Below are 21,006 nucleotides of genomic sequence, written 5' to 3' on the forward strand. Positions count from 1 at the left end.
TGGTGGAGAAAGGACCGAAAGGAGGAAGGAGTGAGGACAGAGGTGGGGATGGGGGACCCCAAACATCCCGCACTAATGTGTGACTCTCCAGGCCTTTCTTGGAGTCTCTGGGCCTGTGTCTGCTGTTCACATGGCCAGGCCGGTTCCTTTGGTCTTACAGCCTGAAAGTGGGGAGGTGGGACTTGCCGGGGAGGCCTGGAGGCAGAGGGGCCCTGGCACCTGGGGCCAGGGGCTCCCTCTGTGGGTGGGAACGCAAGACAGCAAAGAGGAGGCCCTTCCTCATCCCAGCACTCCCAGGCCAGAGCCCAAGGTTCAAGTGCCTCAGGCCCAGTCCCCTTGACTCGTCCTGATTGGTAATTGGATTTTATACCATGGATTTTATAGCATTTTTATATAATTCAAGATTGTCAGAGTCCGAATGACCTTGGAGATCCACCAGTCCCCACCCCCTCGACCCCTTCCGCAGACAGGTAGTGAAGTTCGGAAACTGAAATGATCACACACAGCCAGGTAGGAACAGTATAGACATAGAATAAAAAGCTCAACTCCCAACTCAGTGTTGTTTGCACTACACCCCTCGGCCTCCCAATCTCTGGTCAATTAAGGTTTCTTTGCCCATGGGGCCTGCCAAAGGGTGGAACCGGGTGCCGCAGGCCGTTAGAGCAGGGTGGCCTCCTCCGGGGACAGCGAAGACGTGCGTGGCTCCCTGAGACCCGTGTCGTCCAGGGCAGCTCTGGGCTTCAGCTCCAGGGTTCCCAGCAGCCGCAGCCTCCCTCAGAAGTCCACAAGCGCGGCTGACGGCCACCGGTCCCGCAGCCTCCCCAGGAGGGCAAGGGCTCTGGCATTGTGTTCTGTTCTAGGTGCCCCAGGGACTCAGGAAATACTGCACGAGCTGTCAGTTGGCTGAGAAGTGAATTCCATGTTTGAACCTCCAGGGGTTGTGAGTCAGTATTAAGAGCTTGAGAACAGGGATTATGGATGGCACCGGGCTGGGCACTGCCATTCTTTTATTTTTCTTCATGCATGTTGTTTTCAGATCCAGAATGAGTATTTTACCACTTTTTGCGACTCTGCCTGTTCCAAAACAGGAGGCAGATTGGGGTGACCTCTTCTGGTTACCCAAGCCCACCGCCAAAGTTCAGGTAAGCCAGGACAGAGAGCTGGTCAGGAATGGCTTTTCTTGTTGACAGGCAGGGACGGAGGCCTTAAGACAGGAATGAGGGTCTTTGTGGAGAGGCAGCCCCAGGCACTCCAGGGGCTTCTCAGAGTGTGGCCATCGGACCCGTAGCATCACATTATGAACCTACTAGAAACACATATCCTTGGGCCCTGTCTTGAATCAGAAATGGCGGCACCCAGCAGTCCTTTTGGATGAGCCCTCCAGTGCTCACAAAGATCAGAGCAGGAATGGACCCAGTGCCACTGTAGGGGTTCCTGCTTTGACCGCCCCTACCGCCTCTTGGGGTGGGGGTGGGGGTCAGGTCGTCCTCCTCTCTCTGTGCCTCCTCCTTGCCTCAGCAGTCTGACATGAACAGGTGAAGTTTCTTCATGAATTTTTTGTTAATGGTATGCTTGCTATTATGGCCAATATGTAAATGTTACTCTGAATCCATATTTATACGCCACGTTAGTGACATTACTCGAACATTACTTGTATGTGTATTTGTGAAGTTGTTGGCTTCAGTTATTTTTTAAGGAAAAATTTCAGCCTAAGTTTTCTAAGAGGTATGTTGAATAAATTTTTAAAATCCAGCTTAAGGGTCATGGCAGCCTTAGTTTTGGGGAAGACTAAATCTGAAGGAATAAGGTTCTGATGTATGTGGTCTCCACTTTCCATGGTGACTGACTCTGACGTCTAGGCTGCTTCACGCTGCGGGCGGGCGACCCTCTGAGGTTGGTGTGAGGCTGAACTGGGACAGCAGACCCGCCGGCCCCTTCCACTCCTCATCCTCTTTCTCCTAAGGTCACCTCTTAAGAGGGTCTCTGGGATCTTTCAGAAACCAAACACGACAGCTTTGCTCTACTATGGAAATTCCGCAATCTTGGGAATCATTACCAGCCTCAACTATGAGTTGCTTTTTAAAGCATCAAGAGTGGAGTGGGGATGGGGGTCGGTGGAAGCCTGGTTCTTACTTTACCCAAACTGTATGTATAAAGAATAAAGTTAGCAGAACGACACCACAGTCACTGTGTTTTTTTTTTCTTTTTTATTAATACCACATCAATTTGCAGTTTACAGGAACCAAGATTCAAGTTCCTTAGGTGCTACTGTATTTTCATGTTGCACGTACATACACGCACATTTTCATTAGTAATAGTTCATCTATAGGTTTTCCTTAAAAAACAAAACAAAACAAAAAAAACCCCACGAAACTCCTGTGTGGCACAAAGATCTGTCCAATTACCTAAACACAGCAGTAAAACAACAGAAGAGCTAGGTGTGGAGGCTTCCAGTGCAGAAAAGGGTCCTCTGGAGGGGAAGCCCAAAAAGCTGATCAGAGCACTGTCTTTCTGGGAGGGCCTAAGACACGATGCAGAATGTGTTTGCAACTGAAATCAGCTTAAAAATTAAGAAGGAAAGGGGGCTAAGTAAATAGGAAAATGGAGTAAGGCAAGGGTACCTTTTACCCATCTAAATGCTGAAGTAACTTTTCCAAAACAGTAGAAAGAAAACTTCCACTACCTTCTAGAGAGTTGTAGTGCTTTGGGATCATCAAAGACTGTAGCCCTTACTTTAAAGTCACCAATGCACGTTCCCTCTGGATTATCATGACTGTGAGTTTTACAACCTGAAGGAACTCTCACAGATGACTTCTTTAAAGTTGACTGAATTTTCACCTTGGAAGGGGAGAAAAGACACTTATCAGCCTCAGCAGGAATCAGATTCCCGACAGCCCTCCATCTGAGGTCCGTCTGGGTTGTTCTGTTTATCTTTCAATCGCACACGGAGCCCCATCGACACAATCTGCTCCTGCCTGGTCGCCCTCACCTAAAACTTCTTGGAAAACTCTCTCAAAAGGAGCACCTTGGGCCAAGACAGGTGCTGAGACATTTCATGTGCCTGAAGATGAAAGGAACCCTCAACACGTGACACACACCCATAAGCTAGCCTCAAAGTGAAAACTCCGTATGAACCACAGAACACACTTTCTTATGCTAATTTGTGGTCTCTTAACCACAGACACATACAATCTCCTCTCAAGCCAGCTTGGCTTTGGTCCTTAGGGTACAATGATGAGCACAGGTTAAAGACGGAGCGTGTGAAGGAGAAAGCTGTGGAGAAAAGACAAAAAGCAAAAAAGACCTTTTCCGTTTCTATATTCGCCTCTTGAGAATGTTTCCCCCCCATGGACCGAGACAGGATTACAATAACTCAACAACTGAGGAGCCCACATGCGGATTATACTTTTTCTCTAACAAGTTTACAGCAGTGTACAGCAGTTACAGACATTTATTTCATAATAGGAAAAGTATAACCATATTTATTAAACTTGAGGTGAGGTGGGCAGGGAAGAGGGAGGAAAGCACATTCAGGAATGAGTTCTCAAACTAAAGCCCAGAACTGGTGCCCATGAGAATAGACACAGACGCCACCCTCCCAAATGGCAGAGACTTTCCTTTCCTGGGGGGAGCGGGAGGGGAGGGTCGTCCCAGCCCCACCTTCCATTTCCGTTCTTGGTTCCCAGACGGCATTCTGGGAATCAGGAACTCTCACTATCACCTACAGGTTATTCATAGAGTTGGAAGCTATAGCATTACACAAAGAAGGAGTATTAGGAGTAGCTGCTCACATTGTGGGGCCGGGAGATGGGATCAGAGGTCCGCAGAAACCCATGGGAAGGAATCCCACTCCTGTCCCCAGATAATTTCCTCATAAGTTAATCATTATTTCTTAACATAAAAATAAGGGTAAAACTCCGATGGGAAGCTGGGTAAGACTAGTCCTTGAGACCTGGATAGCAGAGTCCAAGAGCAGGGATTTCTTTCATTTTTTTCCCTGACCTCCAACCTCTCCCCTTTCAAGCTACAAGTAAAAGCTCCGCCACCATTAAGGTACTGATTTATCCTATTAATTTGACTCTTTCTTTATTCTTTTGGATCCTAAGGTATCAGTTCTTTTTTTCGTCCAACAATTCTTGTGCTTGATACTGAGGGTAACGGGAAAGGAGGGGAGAAAACAAATTAAGAGAAAGAAGCTTGGAATGCAGGCTCGAGCTGACACTGAGCACGTTCCTTCATAGTACAGGTAATAACGTTATGACTATTAAGTGGTGTTTTAGTAACTGTTGCATTTCTGGTTTCCATGTACTTATTCTGCCTTTTTTTTTGCAATTCCAGGGAGTTTTGCTTGTATCCTATTGAAGGAAAAAAAAAAAAAAAGAAAAAGGTGAGAAAGAACATTAGTTGTAGGTTTTTACTTTTAACAGTGACACCGAAAGACAGCCCTGCGCTTGCTGGAGAATGTGACACAATCTCCCATTTCCACAGGGCTTAGTCTGGATGAAAAATGTGGGGCCGAGTCTGGTCTGGGATGAGCTGAGGGGTCCGCAAAGATTCAAGCCCTCTCAATGCCACCATGCCTGCGGCCTGTCCTCTTTACTGCCTGCACCTCCTGGGTCCTTCACTGGGGGTTCCAGAGAAGAATTAAGGGGATCTGGGCATAACACCTGCTGTGTTCCACACACTGGCAGCGCAAGAGCCCATTTCCCCGGGAATGTTAGGTGACCCACTAGCGCTACAAAAGGAACCAGGAGTCAAGGGTCAAGGTGACAGATAAAAAGACTACAGAAGCTGGCACCAGTTCCTGGCCCCTCACCGGACACCAAAGCCACCCTTCATTTTGTGCATTAAGGTTACTCTTCACTAAGGTCATTCACATACCTCTCAGCCAATGTCAAAGCCACTCCTCACAATTAGATCCCACAGCAGGGACTAACCAAGACATTAGGTTTAAAGCTAAGCGACGTCTATATTTCACAATCAGAAGTAAACAGCAACCAGATACATATCTGTGCTAACTGTCCTTGCCTGGTGTTAGCTCTAATGCATACATATAAAAGCAAAAGAGCAAGTAAAGACCCTGGCATCAAGCCAGAACTGTGTACCTATACTTGTAGTTTCCACTTACCAAAACTGGAAAAAGCACTAAAATTGGAGGTGTGAAAGGGACTGGGGCGGGGAAGGGGGTTCACAAAAGAGGTTTAGATGCTTGTGTTTTATTTCTTAAATGTCAACATTTTAGTTAGAAGTGTGGGTTCCTTAGTGTTTGCCATGATTAAAAAGAAAAAAAAGCCTAAAACAAAAAAACTAAACAAAAAACCCCAATGGCTCCCTGGTAGAGGGAGTCATAAAAATATCTATCAATAGTTTATTACTTCATTTCAATACTAAATTGGTTAAAAAAAAACAAAGAAAAGAGGGATTTGGTAGTTTGAGGAAAAGTAGCATTGTGGGGGCGCCTGGGTGGCTCAGTGGGTTAAAGCCTCTGCCTTCGGCTCAGGTCGTGATCTCAGGGTCCTGGGATCGAGCCCCACATCGGGCTATCTGCTCAGCAGGGAGCCTGCTTCCTCCTCTTTCTCTCTGCCTGCCTCTCTGCCTACTTGTAATCTCTGTCTGTCAAATAAATAAATAAAATCTTTAAAAAAAAAAAAAGTAGCATTGTGCTTTGAGTCATTTATTTAGTAAAACTCTTATTTCTGGGGATGCTTGGGTGGCTCAGTTGTTACGCATCTGCCTTTGGCTTAGGTTGTGATCCCAGGGCCTGGGATCAAACCCCACATCAGGCTCCCTGCTCAGCGGAAAGCCTGCTTCTTCCTCTCCCACTCCCCCTGCTTGTGTTCCCTCTCTTGCTGTGTCTCTGTCAAATAAATAAATAAAATCTAAAAAACAAAACAAACAAAAAACCCCCCAAAACCTCTTATTTCTGAAAAAGGAGGGACGAATCTGGCTTAAAATTGATTAATGTGGGCGGGTACCTTCAGATACTTAAAAGGCCAAGTCAGAAAGGCAAAGGTTCTAATTCCACAGTTCCTTTTTAATCTAAGACACAAAGAATGTTTTTTAAGGAAGCAGGATGAAATAATTTGCAGTAAGAATCAAACTATTAACCAACATTTTTCTTCAGGATCAAGACTCCTTTCTTTGAGTCAGTATTTTATAGAGGAGGCCAAAAATAATTGGGGAAGAAAAGTACACATTCTGATAAAACGTCGAACTAAAGCATACTTACTTTTCAACAATCGACTTGGTCTGATCACGGACAATGCCAACATAGTGATCAATCTGGGTCTTTAAGGAAAGGGAAAAGACTCAGTTATGGCAACACATAGATTAACAATTTTCCTTAAAATAACGTTGTTATCTAGTTTAACCATTTCTTAAAAACACTATTGCATATTCTGGGGAATGTAAATAATGTCAGTTTTTAAAATTTATTATTACTTTTTATTTTAAGTAGGCTCCACACCCAGCACAGGGCTTGAACTCACAACCCTGATGATATCAAGAGTCAAATGCTCTATCAACTGAGCCAGCCAACCGCCCCAATAAGGCCCAGTTTTTAAGAGTATTTTAAAAACTTCAGGTATTGGGGCATCTGGATGGCTCAGTTGGTAAAGCATCTGCCTTCGGCTCGAGTCATGATCCCAGGACCCTGGGACTGAGCCCCACACATCAGGCTCACTGCTCAGCGGGAAGCCCACTTCTCTCTCCCCGAGTTGTGCTCTCTCTAGTTATCTCTCTAATAAATAAAATCTTAAAAAACCAAAAAAGCCCCCCCCCCCATTTCAGGTATTAGGGGTACCTGGGTGGCTCAGTCGAGTCCTGATCTCAGCTCAGGTCTTGATCTCAGAGTTGTGAGTTCAAGCCCTGTGGTGGGCTCCACACCGGGCGTGGAGCCCATAAAACAAAACAAAACAAAACCCCCCAAAAACCTTTCAGGTTTCAGACTTTAAATTATGCCATAAATGCCTTATAATTGTCTGTTGAAGTAAAAATCTCTCATTTCTTTTGCTAAGGTCTTACTTGCTAGGTATTTCCTTTACAGAAACTAGAGTAAAGCATTTTCAAAATACTAAAAATTGTCTAATCTATATTCTGTAATCACAAATGTTGTTTTGGCTCCTACGTAAGACTAATTCATTTAATATCAAAAGGTATAAATAAAATCTGTTGATTGATGACTCAATTTATAAAGAACAACCTCAGAGCATCCGGCAAGGCTGCACCATTCTACAAAGCAATCACCTCCTCACACAGATGGAGTCCCATAACAGCCTTGATAGTTTAAATTTCTTTTCAGATACCAGCTTTTATTTATTTAAGCATTTTTTCGACTTATTTTTTTGAATGGATAATGCATCCCCATGAAAAACTTAAAAGACATACAACAAGTCGTAACAATGTACCTTCCTACCCTTCTCTCTCCTAACTTAGAGGAGAGTCAGGCTCCTGATTTACAAACTCAGACTCCAGAAATGGTTACAAAATGATTGCTCATGGGGTGCCTGGGTGGCTCAGTCAGTTAAGAGTCCTACACTTGGTTTCAGCTCAGGCTGTGATCTCAGGGTCGTGAGATCAAGCTGGGTGTGGAGCCTGCTTGAGCTGCTCTCTCCTCTTCCCCCTGCCCCCTCCTTCTTGTGCACTCTTTCTCTCTAAAATAAGTAAAGGAAGGAAGGAAGGAAGGAAGGGCAGGAGGGAGGGAGAGGAAAAGAAAGGAAAGAAAGAAAAGGAAAAAAAGAAAATGATCACACCAAATTTTTAATAACTAAAAAATGGACTAAAGCTAGTCATACGTCAACAGGCATATCCGATTCAAAACAGGCAAGTGCTTACCTTGTACTTCTCATAGACAATGGGGACACTGAAAATGAGCAGTTCGGCTGTAAGAGAATCATAGGACACGGCAAGTGTACATGTGAGACAGTCAAAAAGACCCAAGATCCAAGTAACACACATTTTCCTCATGAAATACAGGGAAACATAAATCTTAAACATGAGAAATCCGGGGGCGCCTGGGTGGCTCAGTGGGTTAAAGCCTCTGCCTTCGGCTCAGGTCATGATCCCAGGGTCCTGGGATCGAGCCCCGCATCGGGCTCTCTGCTCAGCAGGGAGCCTGCTTCCTCCTCTCTCCCTGCCTGCCTCTCTGACTACTTGTACTCTCTCTCTGTCAAATAAATAAATAAAATCTTAAAAAAAAAATATGAGAAATCCTACTTAGGGCTCTCAATTAAGGATGGTTAGCTACAGGTACACAGGCTTTCTTTGTATCACAAATAATTTCTAAATTATGAAAATGATTTCTGTAAGATCCCTATATTTAACACAAATGTAGGCAACTCTCCTTTACTTCTATTTAGACACTTCTTTATAGTTAGGACCTTACAAAAAACCTATGGCCATAAACACAGTTTCTTCCAACATCTAATTCAAGGTTTATAGATGTTAAAGGCTTGGCCACATGGAAGGAGTGGAGACATGCCAGGCATTCTCTTGGCTATTACTTTTTACCAATTACAAATGACCACTGAACATCATGGAGATTAGGAGTACAGATACCCCACAGAGTCAAAAATCTGCACATAACTTTAGACTCCCTTAAAACTAGGTCAGAAGTGTTACCAAGAACACAAGGAGTTGATCAACACATTATTTTGTATGTATATTATATGCTGTATTCTTACAGTAAGGTAAGCTAGAGAAAAGAAAATGCTAGTCAGAAAATCCCAAGAGAAAATACATTTACAATACTGTACTGTAAAAAATCTGCGTATAAGTGGGATCCCACAGTTCAAAGCTGTGTTGTTCAGGGCTAGCTGTACTTCCAAGAGCATGGAGACATTTTCCTTGTCACCTTACCGAGAATCAGAAGGGTGATTCCATTGAAAACGGCACCAACATAGGTCATCAGCCACATGAAGACAGCCAGCTGTGAAAGCCAACATCAGAGGATTACGCAGGAACAATCATAATGCAAAATTTAGGTTAACTGATGCCATTCTCCCCTTGCCAATTAAGTCTGCATAAACTTAGGGACGTATGCCACACACAATTATAATGTCACAACGAAGGTTCTACCTCGTCTGCACCACACATTTGCAGGGTGCGTCAGAGAATTCCGCAGTTCTCTGACGCTCCGAGACGGACTGTGACTGTGTTTTGGTCAGTGATGTTGCCCTTGTTGGGAGGGCACTTAGTTCCACGGGTGCAGGAGATGTCTCCTCCTCTCCTGACTCCTATCCCCATTTTTCACAGGCTGGTTGAGATAAGCATACATTTGTTTTTGTGTGATAAAACCCTATTTACTGGTTTTCCTCTGATTTATAACTTAGTCCCTGGCTGTCCTCAGCCTCACCACCGAACGCTGTAGAAGCAACTGACCTTCAAGGAGTCAACCAAATCTTCCACCAGAAAGAGACGAATAATGAGTTTCAGGGCTCGGTTGATGTGCACCATGGCAGCATTCACGTAATTATGGAAAGCTTCTGAGGACAGAGTAATGTCTACATCCAGGTAGGCTCTTCCAGAAGAAGAAACAACAGTCATACATTTGACATGGAAGAAGAACATCTCTGCTAGTAGAGTAGTTAGTTATTCAGGGTGTGAAATTCCCCCAAGGGCACATTTTAGAAATCTGTAGGGGCATTTTTCGCTGTCATGGGCTGGGGAGAGGGCACCATCGTCTTTCAGCAGACAGAAGCCAAGATGCCAGATGCCTGCAAAGTGTGGGGCAGTCATACACAATAAAGTAGTGTCCTATGCCCTGCATAAACTTTTATGGCCTCATAGGATATTCATTTATAATTATTAAAAGCCCGGAACATATAAAAACAAGGTATTTTCCCCAGTTTTAACATAGTCTGAATTTTCTAAAAAGACTGTATTTTGTGTATGCTGAACTTTACTAAGATATTTTACACTACTTTGGAAAGTAACATCTGTATTGGAGATTACACATCTAAGTGTATAATGTCTCTATTGTTTTGTGAGTGTGTATGGTCATGTCCAAGCAGTTAAATATTGACTGGAATATATATTATTTTACTATAAATGACCTTCCATCTTATCATTCCTTTATATGACAAGTATAGCCTATTTTTGAAATTTTGCTTATAGCTATCTATGAATTTCATTTCAAAACATTAAAAGAGGCATTATAAAATATTTGTTAGCAAAAGAAAAAAGACGGTGGAGATACTGAGTCTGATAGGGTGGACAACTATAGAAAAAGACAAAGACTTGAGTTCTGTTCACAGATGCACTAGAGAATTGAGATGCAAGCATGTGCTAATCACTAGTTCATTCACTCAGTACTTAGTGAGTGCCTACTGAGTATCAGACCCTCTGCCATGTGCTGGCATATCAAGAAAGAGAAGACTGCTTTTGCCTTAAAGAGCCTACAGTCTTGAGGGAAAAACAGAAAAGGAACAGACAGACATGCTTTCCTTTTCTATTTATTAAAAAAGTATTTACTACCTAATACAAAAGTTATAAAAAATAGATGCCGTAATTTATACAACTTGGCAAAACACATTTTATGATCCACAACAGTGTCCTACAAAAGAGGAAAAACCCTAAGACCCCTGAGCTTGTGGCAAAAGTCATATTTATTGGGGCGCCTGGGTGGCTCAGTGGGTTGGGGCCTCTGCCTTCGGCTCAGGTTGTGATCCCAGGGTCCTGGGATCGAGCCCCGCATTGGGCTCTCTGCTCGGTGGGGAGCCTGCTTCCCTTCCTCTCTCTCTGCCTGCCTCTCTGCCTACTTGTGATCTCTGTCTGTCAAATAAATAAATAAAAATTAAAAAATCTTAAAAAAAAGTCATTTATTCACTCAGTGAACAGCTACTGATTTGTTAAAATTAATTGGTGATAACTTTTTAAATGCCCCATATAGTTTAAATTGTCTTCTATTTTCACCAAGAGAAAATAAAAAAGGACCAGAGCTGCAGCCAGACACCAATTCTGTCATAGTCTTGAGAGGTCACAGAAGAGTTTCTCTCCCTATAAGAAAAAGGCTTTGAAAAAAACTGCCATTTGCGGATATTAAAATTGTTCATGGGCTAAGATTTCCAAGAGGAAAAGTGTGAGGAAAACATTTGTTAAAAATTACAACATAGGGGCGCCTGGGTGGCTCAGTGGGTTAAACTGCTGCCTTTGGCTCAGGTCATGATCTCAGGGTCCTGGGATCGAGCCCCGCATCAGGCTCTTTGCTCAGTGGGGAGCCTGCTTCCTCCTCTCTCTCTCTCTCTCTCTCTCTTTCTGTCTGCCTCTCTGCCTACTTGTGATCTTTCTCTGTCAAATAAATAAATAAAATCTTTAAAAAAAATAAAGTTACAACACAGAAAAGCTAGCAAGTGGATTCTAGAAATGCATGACCTATTGACCTCAAGACTTGCTCCTGGTATTAAGAAAACTAAAGGGTGGGGAGTGGGGTGGGGGGTGGTTTAGAAAACTAAAGGAGAGCTAAGAAGGAAATCAGTAATAAAACTAAGAGCAAACATAATGAATTCTGATATTGCCAAGAGCACAGCCTCAATACTGAGATTTCAAAGTTGTTTTAAGGTTTACCTATATGGGGGGGGGCGGGGGATGGGGTAGCTGGGTGTTGGATATTAAAGAGGGCATGTGATATAATGAGCACTGGGTGTTATAATATAAGACTGATGAATCAATGAACTCTACCTCTGAAACTAATAATACACTGTATGTTAATTAACTGAATTTAAATAAAAAATGTTTAAAAAAGCAAAACCAAAACCAAACCAAAACAAAAAGAGTTAACTATAACAGGGAACTTAAGCATGTCCTTGGGACCCCATCTAACTGGGTGCTGTCCTGGAGGCCCACTCAGGAGTTCAGGCAGTCTTCTTTGATATTAAAGTGTGACCCCCTAGTTTGTCAAAAAGTATTTGGCTCCTAACTTGGTCACTTTTGAAGAGACAAGGCTTCTAGCTGACGGCTCCTGTGAGGGATCAGCTGCATTAGGCTAATTCTTCACTTAGTCCGGTTTGATTGGCAGACCTGCCCGCCAGCCTCAGCAAACCCCTTCTCTAAACTGGCGAGTGTTACTTGTGATACTTCTACTCACTTGAAGGGATGGCCCTCTTCTGATTTCTGTACAGCTTGGATGACAGACTTGTAGACCCTGAAGCTGATGGTGACAGAGAGAAGAGCCAGGATGAGGTAAGAAATCACACTGATGACACTGAAAGCTGCCAGGGAGAGCAGCATGATCAGTGTGGTGCCAAAGACAAAACCCGTCTTCTTCACATCTCGCCAGAAAATCAGGTCGTGCACTGCCAAAAGAAAAGGGAACACAGGTTACACGGGACCACGCGGCCAGGCCTGCTCTTGGGCTGTGTCCTGCACACCCGAGAAGCATTACGCTCATGTAATTACATAACACGCAGTTCAGGCGCGCCCCTCCTTAAGAGAATCTGATAAATGAAAATCAAACTGTAGGTCAGGAGTGAGGACCTCATACTGCAGAAGGTCCCTGTGGTTTCTGCACAGGTTCACAAAAACTTAGAAACTTCTTTTTTTTAGAGATGGCTACTGAAGTACAACGGGATAAAGTATCGATTTCTTGAAATGTTTCAACAGAAAGGGTAGAATAAGTGTGATACACTCTTGTTAACGGTTGACTGAATTAAGCAAGCCATGGCGACAAATTCATCTGATCACTATAAAAACCAAAGCTAAGGTACGTATAATAAATTGGGTGGGAGCAGGAGAGCGGTGGATAAAAAGAAACCAAACTCTATTCGTGTTGGCTACAATGGAACCCCAGTCTCTCTCTTAATCTGAAGAGAACTCAGGAAGGAGGGTGGGTAGGGAACTACATTATTATCTAAACCGCAATATCTCTGAAAATGAATGGGGACACTATTACTAATTGTTAGGAAATAGGTATAAATCAAGACTGTCTCAGACAAGTGGGTCTTGTGGTGAGGGACAGCCAGACTGGAAAAATCTAAGTTCTTCTACTTAAAGACTCAAGAACTGTGTGTAAAAGTTGCTAGTAATTACCATCAGTCTAGCAACGACCCTGTATTTGAATTTCAATCTGTGAAGGTTATTAACTTCAACACAAATGGTCCTTTTGCAGCGTTCTTCTGTTCATCAAGAAGGGCAAGGACTTTAGAGCTGGAGAGATATGAGTCTGAATCCTGGTTAACTTTTAGCCATACTGTCTTACATTACCATTCTAAAGCTTTGTTTTTTCTTTTGTAAAGGAAAGTAACACCTATTTCCTAGAGTTGTTTTTATAGGACGCCAATGCAGAATGCTTAGCATTGTAAACGACCTATAGTAAACACTCACATTTTAATTAAAATCAAAATAGGACAGGCCTGTGAGGCTGTGATTGAGGGTAAACGAACTTGAATCTGTTCAAGTGGACCCCGTGGCACCATATTCCAGCTACAATATTCACCTCTGAAGCCTAACCTTGCTAGAGCCAACAGAACCTAACTTGAAACTTTTCACCCTGAAGGTATGCTGACTGTACAGAAGAAACAATCCCTGGCTGACAGAGTCCAACCAAGGGATGTGGCACTAGAAGTTAAGAGGCATTATGATTCCTGAGGAGAATGCAAAGGAAGAGAGCTGGGAGGCAAATCAGGCTCACCTGATGGGACAGAAAGCTGAACAGAGTGCTGCCTTCTTAGGAGAGCAAATACTAAGCAGGATTCCTATAGTCAGAGAGTCTAAGTATACAGACGTCACTGCTCCTAAGACCACAAGCACAGTTTCAACACAGAATGCTTCCGAATGGAACAGATAATCATGTGCCTCTTTGGTGTAATGCACCGAGGACACAACATCACTTCTGGGGTATTCTTGCCAATAACAAAGAACCAAGATCTAATAAAACACCAGAAAACCCAGACTGAGAAATTCACAACATGGATGGACGTAGAGGGGACAACCCTAGGTGAAATAAGTCAAACAGAGACAAATACCCTATGATTTCGTCCACATGTGCAAAGTAATAAACAAGTGAACAAAGGAAAGAGACAAACCTGACTCCTAACTACAGGGAATACACTGGGTGCTTGCCAGAGGGGAGGTGGGAGGGGGGTGAAGGGGATTTGGAGTGGGTACACTTACTGCGACGAGCGCCAAGTAATGCACAGCACTGCTGAACCATTACTCTGCACACCTGGTATGCGTGACACTGTACTTATTATTTAATAAAAAAATAGCAAAAAATAAAGGAGGTAAGATTTGAGAACACATAAATGTCACCTGTGAGGACTACAGACTGAACATTGGATAAAGGGGTACAAATGGCTGTAAAGGACACCACTGGGACAGAGACAAAATCTGGACGTGGACTACGTAACTGATAAAAGCACAGGTGATCCTTCAACAACAGGTGCTTGAACGGCAGGGCTCATTTTCATGGATTTTTCCCCAATAAATACAGTATAGTACTTATAAATGTATTTTTTCTTCCTTTTGACTTTCATAATGACATTTTCTTTTCTCTGGCTTACTCTGAGCATATAGTATACAGTGCACAGAACATACACAATGTGTGTTAGCCGACTGTTCACGTTAGCGGTAAGGCTTCTGGTTAACAGTATGTGATTAGTAGTTATGTTTTTGGAGAATTAAAGTTATATGTGAATTTTTGACTACATGGTACTCACTGCCTGTTACCATGATGTTCAAGGGTCAGCTATATGGTATCAATATTAAACTTCCTAAATATAGTAAGTGTACTGTGGCTATGTACATTCTTGAAAAAAATTCTTGCTCAAAAATGAAGACAGGGGCTCCTGGGTGTCTCAGTGGGTTAAGCCTCTGCCTTTGGCTCGGGTCCTGATCTCAGGGTCCTGGGATCGAGCCCTGCATCGGGCTCTCTGCTCAGTGGGGAGCCTGCTTCCCCCCTTCTCTCTCTGCCTGCCTCTGCCTACTTGTGATCTCTGTCAAATAAATAAATAAAATCTTAAAAAAAAAAACAACCCCCCCCCCCCAAAACGAAGACAAACACAAACACTCTAAAGTGGAAAGGGGTGTGAAGGGGCGGGATGTTTGCAATCAGCTCTTAAACAGTTCAGGAAAAAACATGTATCAGGTGCCTGGGTGGCTCAGTTAAGTGTCTGCCTTCAGCTTGGGTCATGATCTCAGCGTCCTGGCTTCAGGCCCCATGTTGGGCTCCCTATTCAGCCAGGAGTCTGCCTGTCCCTCTCCCTTTGCCCTGCTTGTGCTCTCTTCTGTCTTTCTCTCAAATAAATAAATGAAATCTTAAAAAAAAAAATAGGGGCGCCTGGGTGGCTCAGTGGGTTAAAGCCTCTGCCTTCGGCTCAGGTCATGATCCCAGGGTCCTGGGATCGAGCCCCGCATCGGGCTCTCTGCTCAGCGGGGAGCCTGCTTCCTCCCCTCTCTCTCTCTGCCTGCCTCTCTGCCTACTTGTGATCTATGTCTGTCAAATAAAGACATAAAATCTTAAAAAAAAAAAAAAAGAAAAGAAAGAAAAAAACATGTATCTATGGAGAGAATGTGGGAGAAATAAAGCAACAGTAGGCAAATGTTAACAACTGGTGAACTAGAATGAAGGTTATGTGTGAGTTTTTTGTACTATACTTGGAATTCTTTAAGTTTAAAATATTTGAAAGAAACACAGAAAAAGAAAAAAGAAAAGCTTACAGGGTAAGACTGGAGCCCAGAGAGAAAAAGACCTCAATGTATCAAAGAGAGGTAATGACACTAGCGTATAAGCAAATCTAGATTAGCAAAAGCCACCCTGTCTTCATGAACCTTACTGCCATCTGCTGGAAGATCATCGGAAGAAATAGTGAAACCTACAGTGATAACATACGTGAATTGTGTCCCATAGAGGTGTGCAGTACACAACCTACATAACAGTACAGAAGTCCCTAGGCTGGGCCTTGAAAATCAATGGTAGAGGGGCACCTGGGTGGCTCAGCGGGTTAAGCCTCTGCCTTCGGCTCAGGTCATGATCTCGGGGTCCTGGGATCGAGCTCTGCCATCGGGCTCTCTGCTCAGTGGGGAGCCTGTTTCCTCCTCTCTCTCTGCCTGCCTCCCTGCCTACTTGTGATCTCTCTGTCAAATAAATAAATAAAATCTTTTAAAAAAAACTCAATGGTAGAATTATGGTCTCTAGAAGAGGGACACACTGATTAAAGGGGCTCTAACAGAAGGAAAGGAAGGCTGGTTAATCCCTCAAACCTCGGTCTGGGATGCTCTTCCTCCACAATGTCACATGACTTGCTCCTTCACCTCATTTGGGTCCTGGTTCATGGGATACTGCCCTCAGACTGCCCATCCCACCGAACATACCCCTCCTTTGATCACGCTCCATCTCCTTATTCTGCTTTAGTTTTCTTCAGATCTGCCGTTAAGTGCTTAAAGCATGGGCTAATTAACCGCAGTCTGCATTCGTTTCCTCTCACAGAGGCCAAGGTTCTGCACCTGGAGCCCATCAAGTACAGTGGACCAAGGATCTGAGTACACGATATGATACAATACCAAAGAAAGGAACTTGGCACAGTCTGGAAGTGCTGTCCTCTGATTGTCAAGGGCGAGTCAGGAGGACAAAACACATGAAGAAAATGGCACGGGGACACCTGATGGCTCAGTCAGTTAAGTGTCTCCTTTGGATCAGGTCACAATCCCAGGGGCCTGGGATGGAGCCCCACATCAGGCTCCCTGATCAGCAGGAGCTGATGCTTCTCCTCCTCTCTCTGATAAATAATCTTAAAAAAAAAAAAAAAAAAAAAAAAGGAAAGAAAACGGCAATAAAAGAGGAAGCTGCTGAAAGTTTAAAATGGTGAAGCCTCTAGACTTGGTTTTGGTGTTTGCTTCACAACCAGAAAAGCACCAAGAGCCTGCAATGGTTTGGTTCCATAAAATGTTTTTTCTCTCTTCTACTTTCACTTATCTGCTCCCCCTACTTCAGTATAGAATTTTTAAAAAATAGGAAATTCCTTATTTTCAATGTGTTCTTTTCCTTCCTTTCCCAGCCCTCTCTTCTCTCAGCAAACTTGATTTTTTATTTTTATTTTTTGAGAGAAAGAGTGTGTGTGCAGGAGGGGGAGGGTGGTGGGCAAAGGAAGAGGGGAGAATCTTAAGCAGGCTCCATACTGAGCACAGAGCCTGAGGCAGGGCTCAATCTCATGACCCTGAGATCATGACCTGAACTGAAATCAAGAGTTAGTTGCTCAACTAACTGAGCCACCCACGCACCTCTCTCAGCAAGCTTAAGTGCCTACCATGTGCCAGGCAAGTACTGGGCACTGGGAATGTAACACAACAGTGAACAAGGTAAACAAGATCCTTACTTTCCAGGCAGAAAGAGAGGCATGAATAACAATAAGCTAAGAGTCATGTGTACAAGAGGCCCAGAAGGATATGAATCCATTGTGCCACGATGAGAGTAATGTGTGAGTCCACAGGAACAATCGAATCTAGCAGTCAGAAAAAGGCTCTTTGGAGGACTGACATGACAAGTGAGATGTGAAAAATGAGAAGGAGCTGGCCATGCAAAGAGCCAGAGGATGTGACAAGGCTGGAGACTGGCAAGAGCTAGATCATGGAGTACTTTCACAAAGCAAGGTAAGGAGCTTGAATTTTAACTTCAGGTGAAATGAGAAGCCACTAAAGTCAAGCAGGAGAATAACATGGTATATTGTATTTTTAAAAGAGGGAACACTTCTACTGCATAGAAAATGGGTTGGGGTGGGCAACAGTATAGGCAGAGAGACCATAAGGAGGCTAACACGGAGGTTCAAGTGCAAGATGATGGTCATTTAGATTAGGATGGGGGCAGTCAGGATGGAAAAGAGTGGACAGATCAGGGCTATATTTTGGAGGTAGAATAGGCAGAACTTGGTGGTGGACTAAATGTGGGACACAATAGATGGCTGTGGTGTCATTTAATGAGGTGGGGTAAGGAAGAGCAGAGTACAGAGCATTTTAATTTTGGGATGGATGTTCGAGATATCCATAATTAAAGAAAGCAGTTAGATCCACCCGTGCACAGCACACAGGCCAAGTCTGAGCAGGAAATATACATTTGGACTTCACCAGCACACAAATAATATTTAAAAGTCATAAAAAATGGATGAGGTTACCTACGATTGATAGAGAAGGCGGCCCAGGTCTTAATTCAATGGCACTCTGATATTTAGTAATGGTGTAAAACTAGAGGAGCTATTTTAGGGTCCTGAGATCGAGCCCCGTGTCGGGCTCTCTGCTCAGTGGGGAGCCTGCTTCTCCCTCTCTCTCTCTGCCTGCCTCTCTGCCTCCTTGTGATTTCTCTCTGTGTCAAATAAATAAATAAAATCTTAAAAAAAACAAAAAACAAACAAACAAAAAAACTAGAGGAGCTAGTGGAAGAAAACGGAAGCAATCACCAGGGAGGTAGGAGAGAACTAGGAGAGTATCATAGAAGTGGAGAGAAAAGTACTTTGAGGAGAAGGTGTGGAAACTGGCGAATTCTGCTGAGCTTGAATAAGGAAAAGGTAACCGTGGACTTGGCAACATGGAGAGAAGCTGATGCTCTGATTAAAACTATTCAGCGCAGGGGCACCTGGGTGGCTCAGTGAGCTGGGCACCCAACTCTTGACGCAGGCTCAGGCCATGATCTCAGTCGGGTCCTGAGACTGGGATTCTCTCTCCCTCTGCCCCTCCTCATTCATGCTCTCTTTCTGTCAAAATAAATAATATCTTAAAAAAAAAAAAAGCTGTTCAGTGGAGTGATACGAGCACAAGCAATTGGAGGGAGCGGAAGAGGAATTAGTGGTGAGATGTGGAGGCCGTGTGAGAGGAAATGCCTATGAAGTCTGGCTGTGAAGGGAAGTAGGGACATTTGGGCCAAGGGGAAGCTTTTCAAAGATGGGACACACTAAAGCATGCTTATATGAGGACACAAACAGCAAGAGGCTCAAGGGGCCAGAAGCAGTAGTTAGGAGAAAGGCAGGATAGAGATCCAGAGCCCAGATGAAGGGGTTGACCCTTGTTAGAGCAGCAAAGACGATGAGAGGCACAGGCCAATTCACAGATGTGAAGATTGCAGGAAGAGGGATTTCTTTCTGAATGCTTCTAGTTTCTCAACAAAAAAGTGCTGAGGTTACCAGCGGAGGTGGGGGCAAGGTGGTGAAGAAGGTTTACGGAAAAAGAAAAAGATAAATGGTTGTTTCAGAAAAGTGAGAAGCTATCTTAAAACTCTTAGAAGAAAACAGGAGTTAAAAACAGGTGATGGAAATGAAGGAACGCACTCGTGATAAGCACCAGAGATGCATGGAACTGCTGAATCACTGTACTGTACACCTGAAACTAATATATAACACTGTATTGTACTGTATGTTAACTAACCGGAATTAAAATAAAAACTTAAAAAAGAAAACAGGAGGGGCGCCTGCGTGGCTCAGTTGGTTAAGTGTCTGCCTTCAGTTTAGGTATTGATCTCGGGGTCCTGGGATCGAGCCCCGCCTTGGGCTCCCTGCTCTCCCTCTGCTTCTCCCTCTGCCTCTGCCCCCCCGACTTGTGTGCTCTTTCTATGTCAAATAAATATATAAAATCTTAAAAAAAAAAAAACAGGAGTAAATCTTTGGGACATTGGGTTAGGCAGTGATTACTCAACCAAAAGCACAAGTGACAAAGAAACACCAGATAAGCAGCACTACATCAAAACTACTTTATGCTGTAAATGGTCCCAAGAAAGTGACAGAAGTCAGAAAGTGAGAGAATATATTTGCAAATTATGTATCTGATAAGGTATTTGTGTCCAAAATATAGTAAGAATATATAAAGAATTACAAAACTCAGTAATTAAAAAATAGCCCAACTGAGGGTGCCTGAGTGGCTCAGTGGGTTGAGCCTCTGCCTTCGGCTCAGGTCATGATCTCAGCATCCTGGGATCGAGCCCCACATTGGGCTCTCTGCTCGGCGAGGAACCTGCTTCCCTCCCCCTCTCTGCCTGCCTCTCTGCCTACTTGTGATCTCTCTCTCTGTCAAATAAATAAATAAATAAATAAATAAATAAATAAATAAATAAAATCTTTTAAACAATTAGCCCAACTGAAAGATAAACAAGGAATGTAAACAGACAATTCTCCAAAGACTACAAATGCCCAATAAGCACCTAAAAAGATGCTCCACATCATCGGTCATTAGGGAAGTACAAGTCAAAACCACAATGAACCCACCAGGATAGTTACCATAAAGAATACAGTAACAACGACTGGCAAGGACACAGAGAAATTGGAATCCTCCTACATCCTTAGCGGGAATGAAGAATGAATGGTACAGCCACTTGGGAGAACAGTTTGGCAGTTCCTCAAAAAGCTAAACATAGTTATTATATGACCCAGCATTTCCACTCTAAGGCAAATGCTCAAGAAATAAAAACATACAACAACACAGAAATTTGTGTACACTAATATTTATCAGAAACATTATTCGCAATAGCCAAAAAGGGAAAACAATCCAAATGTCCATCAACTGATGAACAGATGAATAAAATGTAGTATATATCCATACAATGTAATTATTACACGGCAATAAAAAGGTTCTAACGCTACCTGCTACGACGTGGCTAAAATTTGAAAACATCAGGCTAAGTGAAAGAAGCCAATTATAAGAGACCATATATTGCATGATTCCACCTTTTTTTTTTAAGATTTTATTTATTTATTTGACAGACAGAGATCACAAGTAGGCAGAGAGGCAGGCAGAGAGAGAGAGGAGGAAGCAGGCTCCCTGCTGAGCAGAGAGCCCGATGCGGGGCTCGATCCCAGGACCCTGAGATCATGACCTGAGCCGAAGGCAGAGGCTTAACCCACTGAGCCACCCAGGCACCCCTGCATGATTCCACTTATATAAAATATCCAGTATAAGCAAATCTATAGGCACAGGCAATACGGTTAGTTGTTGTTTAGGGCTGTGGTGGTGGTGGTGGGAAATGCGGAGTGAATGCTAATGAGTATGGGGTTCCTTTTCTGTAGGGGGACTAAAATGTTCTAAAATTGGATAGTGATG

At 43.5% G+C, this 21,006-nt stretch overlaps 1 protein-coding gene across 3 annotated transcripts in view; it reads right to left on the reverse strand.

Annotated features, from left to right (window-relative positions):
• Nucleotides 1-2,188: 2,188 nt before the first annotated feature.
• Nucleotides 2,189-21,006, reverse strand: part of RTN3 (reticulon 3) — a 68,462-nt gene continuing 49,644 nt past the window's right edge. For 2 of the 3 annotated variants that reach the window (XM_080817315.1, XM_080817316.1), the window contains 6 exons: nt 12,083-12,290; nt 9,379-9,517; nt 8,857-8,926; nt 7,834-7,880; nt 6,230-6,288; nt 2,189-4,355 (listed from right to left, as the gene is read on the reverse strand). In XM_080817315.1, coding sequence (XP_080673441.1) covers nt 4,310-4,355; nt 6,230-6,288; nt 7,834-7,880; nt 8,857-8,926; nt 9,379-9,517; nt 12,083-12,290 — 569 coding nt within the window. In that variant the 3' untranslated portion in view covers nt 2,189-4,309. The remainder of the gene's footprint in view (nt 4,356-6,229; nt 6,289-7,833; nt 7,881-8,856; nt 8,927-9,378; nt 9,518-12,082; nt 12,291-21,006) is intronic. The other variant, XM_080817317.1, reaches the window with a different exon arrangement.

The sequence above is a fragment of the Martes martes genome (genome assembly GCF_963455335.1).
Source record: "Martes martes genome assembly, chromosome: 10".
In the NCBI taxonomy this organism is placed as follows: Eukaryota; Metazoa; Chordata; class Mammalia; order Carnivora; family Mustelidae; genus Martes; species Martes martes.